Below are 20,136 nucleotides of genomic sequence, written 5' to 3' on the forward strand. Positions count from 1 at the left end.
AAGACCTCTCGCCTCATCTACCCTCCCTCTGGCCCACTCAACCCTTGGGTGTCCTCAGGAGGGGGCAGCCCTGGGAACAAGCATACCCTCCCGCTGTGCTCGCATGGTCTTAGCTGGTTGATAGGACTGGGAGAGGCTGACCCTGTGCCATCCATCTGGAGGCCCGTGGTGGTTCCTGTGGCCTTGACCCTGTGTGTGTCTCTCTTGGGCCATCTGCCTCATGGATGGTGAGAAGACCTAAGAATCGCCCCCTCCTCCTCTCCCACAAGCTGCTCATGCACCCTGGGTCAGGTGCAGGGTCTGTCTTGTAGAACCAACCCTACTGTTCTAAAGGCAGGCTCTCATCAATCCCCCAGTGACCAGCAGGGACTCTGACCCACGCCCTATGCCATCTTTTTTTTTTTTTAACAGGGTCTTGTTCTGTCACTCAGGTTGGAGTACAGTGGTTCAATCATGGCTCACTATAGCCTCAACCTCCTGAGTTCAACTGATTCTCCCACCTCAAACCCGTCAGTGGCTGGGACTACAGGCATGCACCACCAGGATCCAGCTAATTTTTTGTATTTTTAGTAGAGATGAGATTTCACCATGTTGCCCAGGCTGATCTGGAACTCCTGGGCTCAACCAATGCTCCTGCCTCAGCCTCCCAAATTGCTGGGATTACAGGTATGAGCCATCACACCCGGCCCCTATGCCATCTTCTTCCAGCCTAGATGAAGCCTAAATCTCAGGACAGGGAGGGAAAATCTCCCAACCTCAAACTTAGTCCTAGCCGCAGTCTCCAATCTAATTTGTCCAGAGACTCCTAGGAGTAACTGAGCCTCCATCATCTAAAGTTCATACTCTCACTCCTATCTGGGGCCAAATACCTGCTACTACAGGGGCAGATGCTTTGAGACACACACCCTAACCCTCCAACAACTACCAACCAGATCACAAATCAGTAACAAGAGCAAAATATGTAGGAAAAACTAACTTTAACATATCAACTTTTCTTCTTTTTCTTTTTTTTTGAGACGGTTCAAGTGATTCTCCTGCTCAGCCTCCCAAGTAGCTGGGATTACAGGGGCTTGCCACCAGGACCGGCTAATTTTTGTATTTTTAGTAGAGATAGGGTTTCCCCATGTTGGCCAGGCTGGTCTCGACCTTCAGGACTCAAGTGATCTGCCTGCCTCAGCCTCCCAAAGTGCTGGAATAACAGGCATTAGCCACTGTGCCTGGCCAACAATATGAACTTTAATAAACAAATATACAAGTGTCTTCAAAACAGCCTCCTTTATTATCTGCTTCTTCTTCCCTCTGGGTAGGGTGGAGCAAACACCTGTATTTTTCCTTTAGAGTAAATATCCCTTTACTATGCAACTGAAGATCTTTTCTGAATAGAGAGGTTCTCACTGAAAGCAATAGTGGCCATATAGTAACCATAACACCTGCCTTCATCAGTCGTCAACTTATTAAGAATATAACCCTCTCCAGGCACGGTGGCTCACGGCTGTAATCCCAGCACTTTGGGAGGCTGAGGCGGGCAGATCATGAGGTCAGGAGTTTCAAACCAGCCTGGCTAATATGGTGAAACCCCAACTCTACTCAAAATACAAAAATTAGCCAGGCGTGGTGGTGCGCGCCTGTAGTCCCAGTTACTCAGGAGGCTGAGGCAGAACTGCTTGAACCCGGGAGGCGATGGTTGTAGTGAGCCGAGATCGCACCACTGCACTCCAACCTGGAAGACAGAGCAAGACTGTCTCAAAAAAAAAAAAAAAGAATATAACCCTTGTGAAAGCTCTCTGAAAAACTGGCAATGCTGCAAAATAATGTCCATTCAGTACCAACAGTATTTCTTTACACAATTCCTTTTTCTTTTTTTCTTTTTTTTTTTGATAGGGTCTGACTTTGTTACCCAGGCTGGAGTGCAGCAGTGTGATCATGCCTCGCAGCAGTCTCAACCTCCCTGGGCTCAGGTGATCCCCCTGCCTCAGCCCCAAGTAGCTAGGATTACAGGTATGGGCCACCATACTTGGTTATTTTTGTATTTTTTGTAGAGATGGGTTTTCACCATGTTGCCCAGGTCGGTCTCTAACTCCTGGGTTCAAGCGATCCACCATCCTCAGCTTCCCAAAGTGCTGGGATTACAGTCAGGAGACACTGTGCCTAGCCTTCTTTACATATTTCAATCCACCAGAAGACTCATGAAGATGAAGTAAGCAGAGAGCTGCACCAGTCCATCTCGCAGAGAGCCCACTCTTGAGTATAGACAGCATAATGACAGCCCACTGCTTCCGGGGAAGCAGCCAGCTAACACCCTCACTAAAATCTTACCTGCATGAGCTCTGCGCGCACCGGCTGGATGTGGTCATAGAGGAAGTCGGGCTGCAGGTTGTCCACACACAGCTCCAGCGTCCTGAGGCCTTGGCTGACCAATGTCTGAGAGCCATTGAGTGCAGACACCAAGGGATCCATAAGCATGGGCAGGTACGGCAAGAGCGAGCTCAGCCGCACGGGGACAGTGAGACACAGCTCCACAAAGAGGTCCTTCATGTGCTGCTTGTGCAGGCCACTCTGAAGCATGTTCAGCCCTAGGAAATGAGGTGCAGCCGTCAGAGAGGGAAGACACTCCCCAGAGTCGGGCCCAGGTGAAACACACAAAAGAACTGCCCCTCCTCTCGTGCACATCAGCAAGACTGCAGGGAGACCTCTGTGCCTTTAGAATCCATCCTGTAACATCTGTCCCATAATCGCACTCATGACCCCTTCTGAGTGGCAACAGCAGACCGTATGTAACTGTTATAAATTATAGTTTAAATTATAATCATAGTACTATATCCTTTTAATATCATAAATTATTTTTTAATTATGTTGTACTATCAGACTTCCAGTAAACCACAGCTGAGGTCTATTCTCTAAACAGTTTTTAAAACTAATTTTTGTGTATTATAAACGGCGAGGAGCCTCTTTCTGATAAAGTCCACCTCCCCACCACTCACGAGGACAGTTAAGGCTTTACTGACCCCGTTCCTGGGACAGTGCCACTGAGAGCCGAGACTGGCTAGAAAGAGAAAGGCATGTGGCAGTGGACCCGAGAAAAGGCACGTCCTGTGCAGCACAGGCAGGCAGGATGAAGGACGAGAACTCAGGGAGAAGAGGAGCCATCAGGGATGGCCTCACGGGGCAGCAGAACCAGGTCCCAAATCCAAAGGATGAGGAAGATGGAGGAGGGCAAGGGGCTGAGTTCCCAGCACAGGGTCAGCTTGAATGAGACTGGGAGGGAGGAACACCCTTGGGGACAGCTGAGAGCCCAGAAGGAAATCAGACTATGCAAACAGGCGCTCAGGCAGGGATCCACCGAAGACAGGGTTAAATCCGGACATGGCGCCAGGTTATGGGCCCCTCTCATTGCAGATTCATCGCCATTTCAGTCAACAGTAAAGGATGTCCCTGCTGCCTCCTGGGTAGCCTATGTCACTTTTCTAAGGAAGTTAAGGAAATACACGAGAAGGGTCAATCCCTTGCCAAGAGCTCACCTTACCAGGAAGTGTAATGAATTCCTGGGACAGTGTTTCCAATCAGCACACACCCCATAAGCATTCAATGAACCCAGATCCCTGTTAACTATGTACCTTGAGAGCATTCCTAATTATACAGGAATTACAGGATTCTAGCTATACAAATAAGAAGCTAAATGAAAATATAAACTAACTGTAAGTCAGCTTCGTCACCTGCTTTTTCTTTTTTTGTTCTGATTCTCTTTCAATCGAGCGATCTCTGATCTTGCTAAACCACTAGAAATCACCTTCTAGACTTGCTTACCAAACACTACGAAAATGCAACCAAGCCCTAGGCAGGAAAACTAAAACCTAAATCCCACTCACTGCTGAGGAGGGAGGGGAAGGGCCCATCCCTGAAGGCAGCGCCCTTCAAAGTCCCAGTGGGGGACCGGGGGGGCAGGGAGGCAGCGGATGTGCCACATCCCATCCCACCAACCACGACTCTCACCAGTTACAGAGGATGAAACCCAGCAATCAGATGGCTAGACACATGACTAAATGACACACAAGACTAAAAGGCAACCAAAGTCACTGCTCTGACCTTGCAGCAGGTTTGGAAGGAGAGGTAAGAACTCCTGATACAAGAGATCGTGGCTACCTCCACCAATAGAGCGAAACAGCGCCCGTAGCAGCAAGAAGTAGTTGTAGGGTTCCTTGGCAGTCTGTGCGAGCTCCATAGAGCTGTTCACAATCTTGTGCAAGTGAGGCTGCAGGGTGGAGAAGATGCAGATTAGTGGCATCTAAATGAGAAGGGTCTATACCCTCCAGACTCTTAAAGTGTCACTGCAATCCGACAGCAATGGAAGGCAATTCTGCTGTGTTTACTTCAAAGGAAAAAAAAAAAAACAAATAAGCACATTCCAATCTTTACTTAACTCAAAATAATTTATCTTAAAGTATATGTTGGTATCTGTAACAAATGAAATGCAAAAAGTAACCTACAGGGGCCAGGCAAGGTGGCTCCAGCCTGTAATCCCAGCACTCTGGGAGGCCAAGGCAGGCGGATTACCTGAGGTCAGGAGTACAACATCAGCCTGGCCAACATGGTGAAACCCTGTCTCTACTAAAAATACAAAATTAGCCAGGTGTGGTGGCACACATCTGTAATCCCAGCTACTAGGGAGGCTGAGGCAAGAGAATCACTTGAGCCCAGGAGGAGGAGGTTGCAGTGAGCCGAGATGGCGTCATCAAACTCCAGCCTGGGCAACAAGAGTGAAACTCTTGTCTCAAAAAAAAAAAAAAGTAACCTACAGGAACTGAAATTGTACTACCAATCAAATAAGATGTATGCAAAGTGTAAAAAAACCTCAGAAGACATTGAAGATTACAGTGTTTTGGAAGACTTAATTGGAGAATATTTTTGTATAAATCTTTCTTTTAAAAGCTACTCTACTACATCATACTAGCTTTAATCAAAATTTTAAACCGTATTAACTTTTTATTTTGTCAAATCCTGGTTTTGACATGTCACATGCTAAGTTTAACATTAACATTTTTTGCCTATGTACTTAAGTAACTATAAATTCTTGGTACAGTCACTGATATGGTTCCAAATTTATTATGGTATATGGCAGAATAGATTTATTTTACAAAACTACATGTATTATTCTGGACAAAAGGTTCTATGAACATTGTTTTTTGAATACTTTTCTTAAACATTCCAACATTCTTTTTCTTTTTTTTTGAGACAGAGTCTCACTCTGTCTCCCAGGCTGGAGTACAGTCAGTGGCACAATCTCGGCTTACTGCAACCTCCGTCTCCCAGGTTCAAGCAATTCTCCTGTCTCAGCCTCCTGAGTAGCTGGGATTACAGCATGAGCCACCATGCCCGGCCATATTCCAACATTCGATTTGTCCCAGTAGGTTTTATTCTGGGCTTTTTTGTTGTTGTTCTGCATAGTCATATCTAATGCTGGCAAAAAATGACTTATTTGAGGATAATGAATTATGTGGACACAGGTTATAATTAAATATTTTATATCTTTAAATTTAAAAATAAGTATTTTCCCTTTTTTTTTTGGAGACAGGATCTCACTCTGTCACCCAAGCTGAAGTGCACTGCAGCCTCAACCTCCCAGCTCATTCAAACGATCCTCTCTTCGGTTTCCTGAGTAGCTGGGACTATAAGTGCACACCACCACATCTAGCTAATTTTTTTTAAACTAATTTTGTAGAGATAGGGTCTCACTATGCTTCCCAGGCTGGTCTTGAACTCTTGGGCTCAAGCAATCCTCCTGCCTCAGCTTCCCAAAGTGCTAGGATTATAAGATTATAGGTGTGAGCTACCACGCCTGACCAGTACTCTCTTTCTATATTAACACAAAAGTTAAGGTTGTTGATAATTACTGTAGAACTGTGAAAAGAAAACAAGGAAAGTGCCGTGTGAAAGCACAGGTTACTGGAACTCTGTGTCACCATCTGTGCAAATACTCCAAATGAACAGATCTTATTTACATCTTCAAATTTTCCATTGAGAAAGCATCTCTTTTGACATATTCAATTTTCTATAGAAATTAAGATATTTTGCCACAAGAGGGAGTACATTTTTTATAAGGTTTTTATTGTACCACCTGCTGCTTTTAATGATATAACCACGGATAGGTTTTACCCATTTGCTAGACTCAAGTAACAGAGGAGATCCAATTACACAAGATTATTCATCTATAAAAATGTATGATGAGACATCTTCTCTAAGACATTTTTAATGAAGAAGCACAGACTAATCAGAATTTATTTAAAGTGGAAAAAGAAAGAAATAGTCCTGAAAAGTGTCATTTACATACTGCCAAGACCATTAATACAGAGAAAACACAAAACCTGAGTGAAGGCCAGGCGCAGTGGCTCACACCTGTAATCCCAGCACTTTGAGAGGACAAGGCGGGCAGATCATCTGAGGTCAGGAGTTTGAGACCAGCCTGGCCAACAGGTGAAACCCCATCTCTACTAAAAATACAAAAATTAGCCAAATGTGGTGGTATGCACCTAGAATCCCAGTTACTGGGGAAGCTGAGGCAGGAGAATTGCTGGGCCCAGGAGGCAGAGGTTGCAGTGAGCCAAGATCGCTCCACTGCACTCCAGCCTGGGTGACAGACTCAAAAAAAACCAAAAAACCAAAAACAAAACCTGAATGAAGTGGACAACTGCTGATGTAACTGTAACTCCAGAACCAGTTCAAACTGGTTCCGCTTCACCTGAGTTGATTTCAGTTGCAACAGACCCCAAGGCTGCAAGTCGCAAGCATGCGCAGGTGAAACAGGCATGTAGGATTAGTGACCCTGGGGCCGGCTGGAAGGCAAAGTTAACCACAGATGGAACCCAAGTACCTGGACCAAGCAACAAGGACCAAATTAAGAAGCAAGGGGAGCCCTGTTTTGTTGCAATAGGAACTTAAGAGCAAAAGGCCCAGCACTGCCTCACTGCAGAGCTCAATCAAATCATGCCTCACTGCATTTTTCCATCTCCCTCACCGTTACACTTCCTATAAAACCCACCCTGAGACCCCAGCTCTGGGAGAATGAGGTCTCCTGTCTCCTTGTCAATCGACCTTGCAATAAAGATGCTTTTTTTTTTTTTTCCTGAAAAGCTGGTACCATCATATTGGCTTCAATGTGCATCTGGGAGTGAGACCATTGCTTGGTAACATAATCGGAACCGTCACACCATATTTGAGAGGTAGGTGAAGACATTTTTTCCTTCTAATAAGTTCGTTTGCATCAATGAAATGTTTAAAAATAAGAGCCATCTGTTCCTATTTTATTTCTGTAACCCCAAAATAAATTAGGTTTAAAAGAAAATCAGTGGTATCAATACTAATAACACCACACTTGCTTGCCATAAGAGTTTTGGATTTTTCATTTTAAGTTACCAGACAAATTAGTTATTGCTTAGAAATACACGGAATGTTTTTCACACTTAGCCCTTATTTGTTGCAAATATTTACTACTTCAAAGAGCACTTTATAAATATAGAGAGTCACTACAATTTCTGTTTAAAAGTAAAAATAAGAATTAAAAAAAAACAAGCCAGGCACACTCACAGTGGTGAGTGCCTGTAGTCCCAAAAACTGGGGAGACTAAGGCAGGTAGATTGCTTGAGTTCAGAAGGCTGACCAGCCTGGGCAACACAGTGAGGCCCTGTCTCTAACAACAGTAACAAAACCCTGAACAGAAGCACTACTTAGATTAAATGGACTTTACCTTCAGCATTTGTTCATTTTCAGCCGCAAAGAGGGAGACAGAGCCAAAGACCAGCTTAAATAGCTTGAGGTACAGGTTGGAGAGCTCCACGTTGGAGCCCATTTCTGGCAGGCGATCAAGGAGGTATTCCACCAGAATCGTAGCAAACAGAGCAGAGGTAGTAGGATTTGCCAAGAAGGAATTGGCAACAATCTGTCAAAACAAGAAACACATGTGAAAAATTAATCCCTTCCCCAAAGCAGCTTTAAGACAAAGTAGTGAGCTTTCCAAAAACATAAAACCAGGCCTGTATCACACACTCCAAGAAATTTAATTATCTACCAAAGGAAAAAAATGAAATGGGTTTACTGAGCACAGAGCAGGGCAGTTCACTTCAATGATGTAATCTGTTATTTCATCCTCATCATCAAATACCAAGGACTACATTTAACACTTTTTTTTTTTTTGAGACTTTGAGAAAGGGGTCTCTGTCACCCACACTGGAGTGCAGTGGTGTTATCTCAGCTCACTGCAGCCTCAACCCCCTGGGTTCAAACAATCCTCCTGCCTCAACCTCCCGAGTAACTAAGACTACAGGTGTGCGCCACCACACCCAGCTAATTTTTGTATTTTTTGTAGAGACAGGTTTCACCATTGTTGCCCAGGCTGATCTCAAACTCCTGGGCTCAAGCTATCCTCGGCCTCCTAAAGTGCTGGGATTACAGGCATAAGCCATCGCAACCGGCCCACACATTTATTTCTACTAATGAAAGGAACTGAAGCAAAGCATTTGAATCTTTCAAAAATTGTTTCAAGACATTACGGCCTAATATTTCTTTAAATTTCATGCTATAAGCACATCTTTGGCTACATTATTTTTAAAATCCTTGAAATAAATGAAGAAGTATTGAAGACATAAAGAATTGTAAAATTAATGTTCAAGCAATGTTAAAAAAAGGAGTTTTATACCTGAAGAGCATAATTTTTTGAGATTCTCTCCACCATATAAGGGACCGTAGTTTGGAAGATTTCTTTGAACGTTAAGGGGTTCATCATTGTGAACACGCCAGCGAAGTGCTCCAACACTTCCTTCTCCTCTTTCATTCTCACAGTCTGGCAGTTGGCCACGCGGATGTATGTCTGTCCATTTCCTGCTATCTGGACCTAATACGGGGAAAAAAGCCACCCACCGCATTACAACTGAACCTCTCTGAATATGTTCCATTACATAACCAGATCAGCTGCACACTTAAAATAGAGCACTTAAATTAGATAACAAATGTCCCCCTCCAAAACCTTTTAAATTCTCCTTTCTCACCTTAATTTTAGCAAAGAATTAAAAAAAAAAACAAAACCTCTAGGTGTTCAGACCATGAAAAAAATTAGTAAACTTAAGTCTTATATTTCTATTGCATTCCGTTTATACCATCTGCCCCACAAAATGCACATAGACTCTTATAAATAAGAATTCCCACATAAACCCAGCGCTGTTGTGAAACAAAGCATACCTGGGTATACAAATACTGTGGACCATCCAAATACTAACAGCTCTCACTGCCACCCCATCACTAGCACCTCTAATACTAAGAGGTACTTTCCATATGTGAAAGCCTGGCTGGAGGGCACTTCCTTACCTGATAAATATCTAAAGCTTGCATTGCATATTTCACAAGTTTGATGTAAATCTGTGTCTCTTTGGGTTGTAACTGCTTGTTGGGAATGAACTGAGCTTCTGGAAAAAAGAAAGTATATTAACTCGAATAAAATTCACTTTATGAAAAGTATTGTTTGTCTACATAACTGAAGAGCAGAATTACCACCAGGCGCTTTGCACGATGTTATGCCCCACGTGATTGTCTTGACACCACACACCAAGGTTTTGACCAAACTTCGACAATCTGTGACTTGGAATGTCTGCTTGTCTTCTTTGTCCTTTTCTCCTTGCTTCTCAAAGGGAGGCACGGGGGCCGGGGTCACAGGGGTGGCAGGTGGAGGTGGAGGCGGGGTGGAGCTGGGGCAGGACAGGGGCGGTGGATGGGAGAGGGCCAGAGACTGCAGGAGTGCAGATTGGCACCTCCGGCCAGAGCTGCTTCCACGGTCTCCAAGTTCTGACCTGAGGCTTGCACTTCTTAAAAATGGCAGAGAGCTGGTACCGAGCAATGGTGTGGAATTTGAGAACGAAAACCTAATGGGCAGAGAAATTCAAGGGGGAGGACAGAATTATTTCTCTTCAACAGGCCAAATACCGCTCAGACCACAGTGAAACAAGATGGGACTGATGTGAGCTGCTGAAGTCATGCTGCTTTTCTATGAGGCTGGCGCCAAAGGAATTGCGGCTTTTGCCATTACATTAACTGAAACACAGTTACTTTTGTACCAATCCAACAAAACTGGTGGAAGGCTGGTAACATCTGGACACCTCCTTTGTGCCAGGTGTAAAGAAAAAGAAAAGTGCTGGTTTACTCCCAACACCATCTCCATTTTGCAAGTGCAGAGTATGGCTCAGGAAGGCTGAGTGACTGGCCTGACAGGCATGGCCTGGATTTCACCCAGGACTACAGGCCTCATCCCACCAGGGCACCGCCACCACCCCCGGGGCTCAGGAATCACATCCCTCATACTCTGGGTGTCTCCCCAGAGATGTCCACAGCCAGTCTAGCACTTGGGTACTATGCCTCCAGAAAAATAACTCTCCTAATTACTTGCCAGGAAGTGTGCTAAGAGCTTTCAAGCACTGCCTGATTTAACTCCACAGCGATCCTATGAGGCAGATATCGCCACCTCAGGGGAAAAGATGAAAAAACTGATAGACAGAAGCGAGGCACCTGGGGAGCCTGGGTCTGAACCTAGGTGGTCTAACTCCTGGGATCGAGCCTAGCAATCGAGCCGCCCCTACAGCACTGGTTCAAGTTTAGCCACAAGTCGGGCATGGTGGCTCACACCTGTAATCCCAGCACTTTGGGAGGCTGAGGCAGGAGGATCACTTGAGGCCAGGAGTTCAAGACCAGCCTGGCCAACATGGGAAAACCGTGTCTCTACCAAAACATAAAATGTTAGTTGGGCGTGATGGTGCATGCCTATAATCCTAGCTACTTGGGAGGCTGAGGTATGAGAATCACTTGAACCCAGGGGGCAGAGGTTGCAGTGAGCTGAGATCACGCCACTGCACTCCAGCAAGGCTCTGATTAAAAAAAAAAAAAAAAAAAAAAAGGTTTAGCCACAAACAGGATAGACTGCAGGATGGATGATACTCTCAGAAGAGCTGGTACCTCTAGCATCCGCATCAGGACGTCTCTCCCATTGCCGCTCTCCTGCTCGCTCTTGGAACGGATGCAGTCCACCAGGTTCAGCAGGAGCTTGCAGGACATGGTCTGGATGCTGCTGGGCAGGGACTCATCGTCGATGTTCTTGGCGAAGAGCTGGACCGCGAGGGAGAGGTCGCTGAGGGGCAGGTGCTGGCGGACATGGTGCACGAGGTCAGCCAGTGTGCTGTAGGCGAGGGGCCTGCGGGCAGAGACCTCCGCTAGTGCTCATTCCCATGTGGCCATGCCTGCTGCAGCAGGCCACTAGGGACATCACCATCTGCCCCAGGAACACCACCACTGGGACGACACAGTTACATGGCCCGTTTTCCCCACATTACTCTCTCCCAGATACATGACGGAAGAGGGCTCAAGTTTTGTACTGATACCTCCATCTTTACCTTCCAAGCTAAAAGGTTAACTTTATGCACGCCATAAAGTTGCTAACAGATGCTGGCACATACAGCTAACCCAAGGAGGAATATTACCAGCTTGATCATGCACTGAATGGGCTTTGTTGCTCAAAAATAAATACGACAGGTCAATCGATCTTTATATATGATGACCACTTTACAGAAACACAGTAAGAATTTTCAGGCTATGAGTTTTTCCCCCCACTAAACACATGGACACCTGCCATGTGCCAGATGCTGGGCTAGATGCCAGGGACATCTCAGTGACCAGAGCCCCTGCCCTCAGGAAGCTTACTTACAGCAGATAAACACACAAGAAATAAGCTACACAAGTTAATAAGTGCTGGGGGAGATGCAAAAAGGATACATGAGGAAGATAAGAGGGGGGAGCTATTCTTAAACAGGGTACCAGGACAGTTCCTTTGAGGTGGCATCTTAAAGACAAAAAGGGGCCATAAGGTAAAAATCCAGGGAAATTTCCAAATGGAAGAAACAGGAAAGATAAAGACCCAGAGGTGGTAACTGCCTGAAGTAGCCAAGAAGCTATAGGGGCCAGTGTGGCTGCAGCACACCAGGGAGGGCAGCTGTAGGGGCCAGCATGGCTGCAGCAGGTCGGGGAGGGGAGCTGTACAGGGTGGCGTGCTGCAGCAGGTCGGGGAGGGGAGCTGTACAGGGTGGCGTGCTGCAGCAGGTCGGGGAGGGGAGCTGCAGGAGCCAGTGTGGCTGCAGCAGGTCAGGGAGGAAGGACCAACACAAGATGTAGAGCAGGTGGACAGAGCCAAATCACACAGAGACTCAAATGCTATGGTCAAGAATTTGGCTTTTGTCTAAGAACAACAGAAAGCTACTGGAGGGCTTCGAGCAGGAGGAACATAATCTAACATCCAATTCTAGGCAGGTTCAACCCCAAGTTACAAAAAATGTCTATTTTATAACAACATTGTCTACAGAAAACAGTGAGAAAACTGTATCATATTCAAAGGATCCTAAACATTTTTCAAAAGATCCATCACACCTTCCTCACTGGAAGCAAAATATGACAAATATTGATCCATTTTATAATGTAAAGATGATTAAATGTTAATTTTATGCTTTAGAAATAGTAACCATTATCACTTTTTTTTTTTTTTTGAGACAGAGTTTCGCTCTTATTGCCCAGGCTGGATTGCAATGGCATGACCTCGGCTCACCACAACCTCCACCTCCTGGGTTCAAGCAATTCCCCTGCCTCAGCCTCCCGATTAGCTGGGATTACAGGCATGCGCCACCACACCCGGCTAATTTTGTATTTTTAGTAGAGACGGGGTTTCTTCATGTTGGTCAGGCTGGTCTCAAACTCCTGACCTCAGGTGATCCGCCCACCTCGGGCTCCCAAGGTGCTGGGATTATAGGCGTGAGCCACTGTGCCTGGACACAACTACTTTTTTTTTTTTAAGTGTAAGAAACAAAGATTATACGGACATACATTAAGATATTAGCAACATTACTTCATCTCCCTGTGCAGGACCAAAAGGTTTTCTTCCCTTCTATCTTCCAGGTAGGTTATCACAAAAAAAATTTTTTTAACGAAAAAAGATGCATTATACAAAAAGCAAAAAACAATAATAAAGTCAGATAAAGCTTTACCTAAAATTTAAATCAAGATGATTACTCTGATTTCTTCCTTTAAGCTAAAGAACAAAAAGTAATCTAAGGGCTTTCCAAAAATCCTGCAATTCTTGGCTGGGCACAGTGGCTCACACCTGTAATCCCAGCACTTGGAGGCTGAGGCAGGCAGATCACCTGAGGTCAAGAGTTTAAGACCAGCCTGGCCAACAGGGTGAAACCCCATCTCTACTAAAAATACAAAAATTAGCCAGGTGTGGTGGTAGGCACCTGTAATCCCAGCTACTCGGGCAGCTGAGGCAAGGGAGAATTGCTTGAACCCAGGAGGCAAAGGTTGCAGTGAGTTGAGTTTGCACCACTACACTCCAGGCTAGGTGACAGAGTGAGACTGAGCCTCAAAATAAATAAATAAATAAAACAAAAACAAAAATCCTGCAGTTGTAAACCTAACAGGTGTGTCAAGGCCCAACAGCCTGTGTTCACTGAAACACTTGTAACATGACGTGCCAGTAACTGATGTTCCTGGCATTTAACCAATCAGATATTACTGGTTTAATCTCGTACCTTAGAGTCTCTCGGGCAGTATATCCTGAGCCAATTAGTATGGATTCATCAAACAGCTTGTCCATGCAAGGAATGAACTCTAGAAGACAAACATCCATTGCACAAATCACTAAAAAAACCAATTACACATTAAATTACTTTATAGTGCTTTCAAAAAGTAGCTAGCCCGCAGTCTGATATGCAACCCAGGCCTGAAAAGGGACAGAGAGGAGACCAGAAAGGCACAAATGCTATTTCAGTCTAACACAGCAGCTCTACTAGGCCACACCAGCCACCTACTGTCAAAGACGCAGTCAGGGTCATGTTCAGGGTCAGAGATCAAATTAAGAATAAATCAGCTTGGAGTCCCCAGGCAGAGATTTCACCTCTGGCACTTAACCATGGGCACATCCCACCGTCCTTAAACATTGCCACCACCCTCCCAACCAGTTTGGAGAAGAGAATGGGATCTCTTAAATGCTCCTTTACTACCCTGAAGCATACTGAGAAGACCTAAGAATGTTTCTCTACATAAATCACAAAGGTCCAGGCGTTTTTACAATGTTCTCACAGATATGAGTCCCAGGTTACGGTTCCCGATTCCCTGGATGATGCTCACCAGAATCCCCGCCGGGGTTCCTCTCTTGCTCTATTCCTGCAGGTGGAACCACCCCTAAACTTACTCTCTGCGCCCTTGCAGGCCTGAACCTAACCAGGGTTCTATAGAAACAGCCGGTCACCACTCAGGGACAATTCAGGCTTCTGAGGATATGCAGATGGGGCAGCGACAGCATGTCCACACTTGCCCTGGGGAGCTCTATTAATACAATGATCCCAAAGAATGTACAGGTTCTGCAATAAGCCTCACACAAAGCCAGCTGCAGTAAGTCAAATAAAGTACACTTTCCACCAGCTCATAGCCATTGAGGGTCACACCTGTCCCAGCACTTTGGAAGGTTGAGGAGGGCACATCACTTGAGGTCAGGAGTTCGAGACCAGTCTGGTCAACACGGTGAAATCCCCTCTACTAAAAATAAAACAACCAGGCATGGTGGTGGGTGCCTGTAATTCCAGCTCCTTGGGAGGCTGACACATGAGAACCGCGCCTGGCTGAGATCTGATGGTTTTAAAAACGGGAGTTTCCCTGCACAAGCTCTCTCTCTTTGCCTGCCACCATCCACTAAGGTGTGACTTGCTCCTCCTTGCTTTCTGCCATGACTGTGAGGCCTCCCCAGCCATGTGGAACTGTAAGTCCATTAAACCTTTTTTTGGTAAATGCCCAGTCTTGGCTATGTCTTTATCAGCAGCGTGGAAACAGACTAATACAGGGAGGCAGAGAAGGAGAGAAAAGAGGGGAAAGAACAAACCCAAGACAGCAATGAAGGAAGCAGGGACACATGGAAACCTCGCAACACAACTATGGAACGTCAGCCGAGTCCCCAAAGACGGCTGTAGCATCGGCATTCAAGACAAGACAGGTCGGACGTACGGTTTCTCAGCTCTGTGGTGAGGATGTGTTTGGCAGCAATCAGAAGCTCCTTTCTGAGGTGTGCAGTCTCTGCTGGACAATTTGAAAGTAACTGGAGCATTCCTTTCACCATCTGCTGAGAATACTTAGTCACCAACTCCTGTAAGAACAGAGTGAGCCAACACAGTTACACGGATAGGAGAGTGTTAAGAAAAATTAAAATGTTATTAGCTTCTTAAAAATTCAGTAAGACCTTTGGGAGGCCGAGGTGGGTGGGTCGCATGAGGTCGGGAGTTCGAGACCAGTCTGGCCAACATGGTGAAACCCCATCTTTACTAAAAATACAAAAATTAGCTGGGTGTGGTGGCGCACGCCTGTAATCCCAGCTACGTGGAAGGCTGAGGCACAAAAATCGCTTGAACCTGGGAGGAGAAGGTTGCAGTGAGCCAAGATGACGCCACTGCACTCCAGCCTGGGCGAAAGAGTGAGACTCTTGTCTCCAAAAAAAAAAAAAAAAAAAAAAAAAAAAAAAAAAAAAAAAAAAAAAAAACATTAAGACTAAGCTTGACTCAAGTGACCCTCATAAAGTAGCAGGCCTACTTACACAGCAATATCCAAGAAGTTTTAATGGTATGTGTGTGCATGTATACAATGCCATACGGGAAGGAGGTATAGCCGCAGAGCAGTCTCTTTTACATGGTGAGAGACTGTGGATGCCTTCTTTGTACTTCTCTGTATTTTCCCAACTTTCAACAGTGAACATGTATTACTTTCACTGTTGAACAGAAAGACAATTAAGTACTGAAAGATTTTTATTTTTTAGAGATGAGGTCTCGCTGTGTTGTTCAGGCTTAAGTGTGGTGGTATGATCAAGGCTCACTGCAGCCTCGACTTCCTGGGCTCACGCCATCCTCCCACCTCAGTAGCTGGGACTAAGGGTGCATACCACTATGCCTGACTAATTTTCTTTTTCCTTTTTTTTTTTTTTTTTAGAGATGGGGTCTTGCTATGTTGCCCAGGCTGGCCTCCAACCCATGGGCTCAAGCAATCCTTCCACCTTGGCCTCTCAGACTGCTGGAATTATACGCATGAGCCACCATGCCAGGCTTGTAAGAGTTTTTAAAAGTAATTGCTTGTTTACTCAGTCATCCCAGTAATGTAAGTTGTGAACAACAGTGAAGCCAACTTGAGCCAACTCAGAACAGCTCTAATCACAATCTTCTTTTGGGGTGTCAGCAGAAGGCCACTCACCAAGATAATGCAAGCTGACTAACATGTCAAGGGGTACCTAATTAAGACTTTTTACACCAAATGTTCCATTTTCGTCATGTAAGCTATCATTATCTAGTTATATACATTAAAATTAAGGGGGAAAAGGTTACAAATGCTTTCAAAAGTAGTTTTATTCTAAATAATTCAGCACCTGTTTTTTTATTTTCTGAAATAAAAGCCTTACAAAAGCATAAATTACAATCCAATTCCACTGATATATATGAGTACTGAATTTATTCCATACTATAGAACAATCATGTAAGAATTCTTTTCAAAAACACTAATAGGAGATAAGGTATTTTTTCCTTCAAGTTCTTATGATTTAAATAAGGACACAACTATGCATGAAAAAATGAAACAAAAATCCACCATACAGGCTCCTCAGAAAAGCACCCAGAATTTCATTAGTTTTACTGATAATGCTCCACCACACAGGCTCCTTAAAAAAGCACCCAAAACTTCTTTATCAGTTTTATTGATAATGCCTTTTAAATTCCAATCTCTCTCACACCTAGCTGCCACAACACACAACTTTTAACAGCAGCAAAACTCAATGAACCAAATAGGTTCATACAAAAATCTGCATGTAAATGTGTATAGCTGCTTTATTAATAATGGCCAAAAATGAAACAGGCAAATCCATAAGGACAGAAAGTACATTCGTGGTTGCCAAGAGCATGTAGTCAAGGAAGGCTGCTGATGGGAGAGGGTTTCTTTTCGGGGTGATGACATTATTCTAAAATTGGATGGTGGTAATGGTACATATCTGTGGCTAAACTAAAAACTACTTAATTGTACACTTAAAGAGGTGGAATTTTATGATACATAAACTGCATCTCAATAAAGCCGGTTTTAGGCCTGCCTCACACCTATAATCCTAGCAACTTGGGAGGCTAAGATGGGCAGATCACTTGAGGTCAGGGGTTCGAGACCAGCCTGGGCAACATGGCCAAACCTCGCCTCTACAAAAAATACAAAAATTAGCCAGGCGTGGTAGTGCATGCCTGTAATCACAGCTACTCCAGTGGCTGAGGCACAAGAATAGTTTGAACCAGTGAGGCAGAGGCTGCAGTGAGCTGAGATTGTGCACTGCACTCCAGCCTGGGCAACAGAGTGACACTCTGTCCCACAAATTAGTAAGTAAGGCCGGGCGCGGTGGCTCAAGCCTGTAATCCCAGCACTTTGGGAGGCTGAGACGGGCGGATCTTGAGGTCAGGAGATCAAGACCATCCTGGCTAACACGGTGAAACCCCGTCTCTACTAAAAAATACAAAAAACTAGCCAGGCGAGGTGGCGGGCACCTGTAGTCCCAGCTACTCGGGAGGCTGAGGCAGGAGAATGGCGGGAACCTGGGAGGCAGAGCTTGCAGTGAGCTGAGATCCGGCCACTGCACTCCAGCCTGGGTGACAGAGCAAGACTCTGTCTCAAAAAAAGAAAAAAAAAACTGTAAGTAAATAAATAATAAAGCTGTTTTTAAAAACATTAGAAATAATCTGAATACTCATCAGTTGGTGAATGGATAAACACACACCGTGATACATCCACACAATGAAATTCTACCACTGCGGATTGAGTTGCATCCTCTTAAAATTCCCATGTGAAAACCCTAACTCCAAATGTGACTGTATCTGGACACAGAGTATTCAGGAGGGGATGAAAGTTCAGTGAGGTCACAGGGCTGCAGCCGTTATCTGGCAGGACTGTGGCCATGTAAGAGGAGGAGGAGAGAACTCTCCCTCTCTGTTCACCATTGTGAGGACACAGCAGAAGACGGTTGTCTGCAAGGCAGGAAGAAAGCCCTCACAGAAACCTTGATCTCAAACTTCCAGCCTTCAGAACTGTGAGACAACTGCTGCTGTGTAAGCAACCTAGCCTATGGGATTTTTGTTAAGGCTGCCAACCAAAGACAACTACACAGCAATAAAAGGTAATCAGTAAAACAAGGTCCTATCTCAACATTACTGCTAAGTGAAAGAAGCCAGATTTAAAAGGTTGCAGACATCAGACACTGGACATTTCCATTTATATGACATTCTAGAAAGGACAAAACTATGGGTACCAAATAAATTCGTGGGTTTGCCAAGGAATGGAGGTGGTGGGAAGAAACTGACAACAAATGCATAACAATGGAATTTTGGAGGGTGATGGAAACGTACTGTATTTTGATGTGTTAGTAATGATTGCCAACATCTGTCAATTCCTAGAACTATACACCCACAAAAGGTGATTTTTATTGTATGTAAACTATCTCAGTAAACCTGACATAAAAGTCAATGACCTTACCTGGTAAATCCTGATGATGTAAGCTAAAAATGACAATGTTTTAATCTGAGCAGCAATGAAGTCAGCGTACAACTCCTTGTTGTAAAGCTTATGTTGCCTGAATAAGAAGAGAACAAAAATATTACCTCTCAATTTCGGGTGGTGTTAGTATTAATTAAAAGCCTGTAACCATCACTAAACCCAAAAGATTGATTTCCACACAGACCCAAGCAATACAGCAGCAATAGCAAAGGTGTCTACACTTTTCCTGCAATTCCAAATAACATACAAGTTTTAAGGGAACACACCCAACAGTTCTCCAACCCTTTCCATAGCAGTTACAACGTGAATCCCACAAAGCCAGTGCCAGGCCGGTCTACTCAATCCGCAGAAAGAATTCGTGTTAACATCTGCTCAGTGCAAGACCCCGACTAGGGCCATGGCCATGGCCAAAGAGGATTCCTCCTCAGATCCTGCCCTCAAATGACACAGCCAGTTTGGCTCCAAGTCAGGAGAGTGCATGAAGACAGTCTCAGGAGGAACATCCTTAGGTTTGAGAAAAAGCTTCACCAAGAGGCTTCAAAGGATGAACACAGCCTATCTGGAGATGAAGGCTGACGGGGAACTGAGGATGTAAAGAACATTCTAGCGCTCAAGCTGAACAATCAGCAAGAACAAAGACTTGAAGATGAGCAAGGTTTGGATATGCCACAGCTGTTATTGAGCACAGTTCACACCTGACGACGTTTCTAATTTACAACACACCAAAATACGGGCTATTATCTCATCTTTCCAAATTAAGAACAAAAATAGCTAAAACTGTCATCTCTGAAATACAGGTGCAGAAAGTCAAGAGTGTGTATTTTACCAAAATTTTATCACTCATAATTTTCATGTCTTAAGAATGACAACAGCAAGTATATTTTTACTTGGAATCCAGGCACCGTTGCAGCTGGCTACACTGACGCCTCACCTGGCTTGTGCAGACACCTGAATGGCAATGGTGTTCATGATCAAGGGCACAAACTCAGCAACAACATTGTGGATGTTCAGTTTGTAGAGCTAAAAGCAAACATACCAGATTTTCATACATCTACACTCTGCTATGGCAACAAAATTTGGCATACCAAAGAATCATCACATTATTTAGCATGTGTGTACTCTACACATCTTTTTGCCCCAGATGTCAATTTTCTCATAAGAAGCCCCAAATCCAAGAGACTAATGAGCAGTACACATACCTGATACATTAAAACAACAATGATGGGCAATTCTGCCAACACTTTCAGAGAAAGTGATCCCCTCGGAATGATGGAATGCTAGAAGACAGAAACGGATAGGATCTGGGTTACCATTGCAGCATTTAAAATAGCCCCCACCAGTGTCCACTGAGCATCACCCACTGAAAGAGAGAGAACAGAAAACAGTGACACCCCTTTGTAAATATTTGTGATGAAAGATCCAAACTATGTTGAAAACAAACAATGCAGAACTATCATTTAATGTAATTTAATATGAAAGTTAGTTTTTTTTTTTTTTTTTTTTTTTTTTTTT

The 20,136-nt window shown here is 44.5% G+C and overlaps 1 protein-coding gene across 1 annotated transcript in view; it reads right to left on the bottom strand.

The window, feature by feature from the left end:
• TRRAP (transformation/transcription domain associated protein) overlaps positions 1–20,136 on the bottom strand; it is a 136,828-nt gene that overhangs the window by 98,165 nt on the left and 18,527 nt on the right. Inside the window, 13 exon segments of the mRNA XM_017864450.1 lie at positions 2,317–2,573; positions 4,084–4,249; positions 7,739–7,930; positions 8,687–8,881; positions 9,352–9,449; positions 9,535–9,737; positions 9,739–9,902; positions 10,987–11,221; positions 13,602–13,680; positions 15,070–15,208; positions 18,604–18,700; positions 19,556–19,644; positions 19,824–19,901. Coding sequence (XP_017719939.1) covers positions 2,317–2,573; positions 4,084–4,249; positions 7,739–7,930; positions 8,687–8,881; positions 9,352–9,449; positions 9,535–9,737; positions 9,739–9,902; positions 10,987–11,221; positions 13,602–13,680; positions 15,070–15,208; positions 18,604–18,700; positions 19,556–19,644; positions 19,824–19,901 — 1,992 coding nt within the window.

The sequence above is a fragment of the Rhinopithecus bieti genome, unplaced genomic scaffold (genome assembly GCF_001698545.2).
Source record: "Rhinopithecus bieti isolate Rb0 unplaced genomic scaffold, ASM169854v2 scaffold_2723, whole genome shotgun sequence".
NCBI classification, from domain to species: domain Eukaryota; kingdom Metazoa; phylum Chordata; class Mammalia; order Primates; family Cercopithecidae; genus Rhinopithecus; species Rhinopithecus bieti.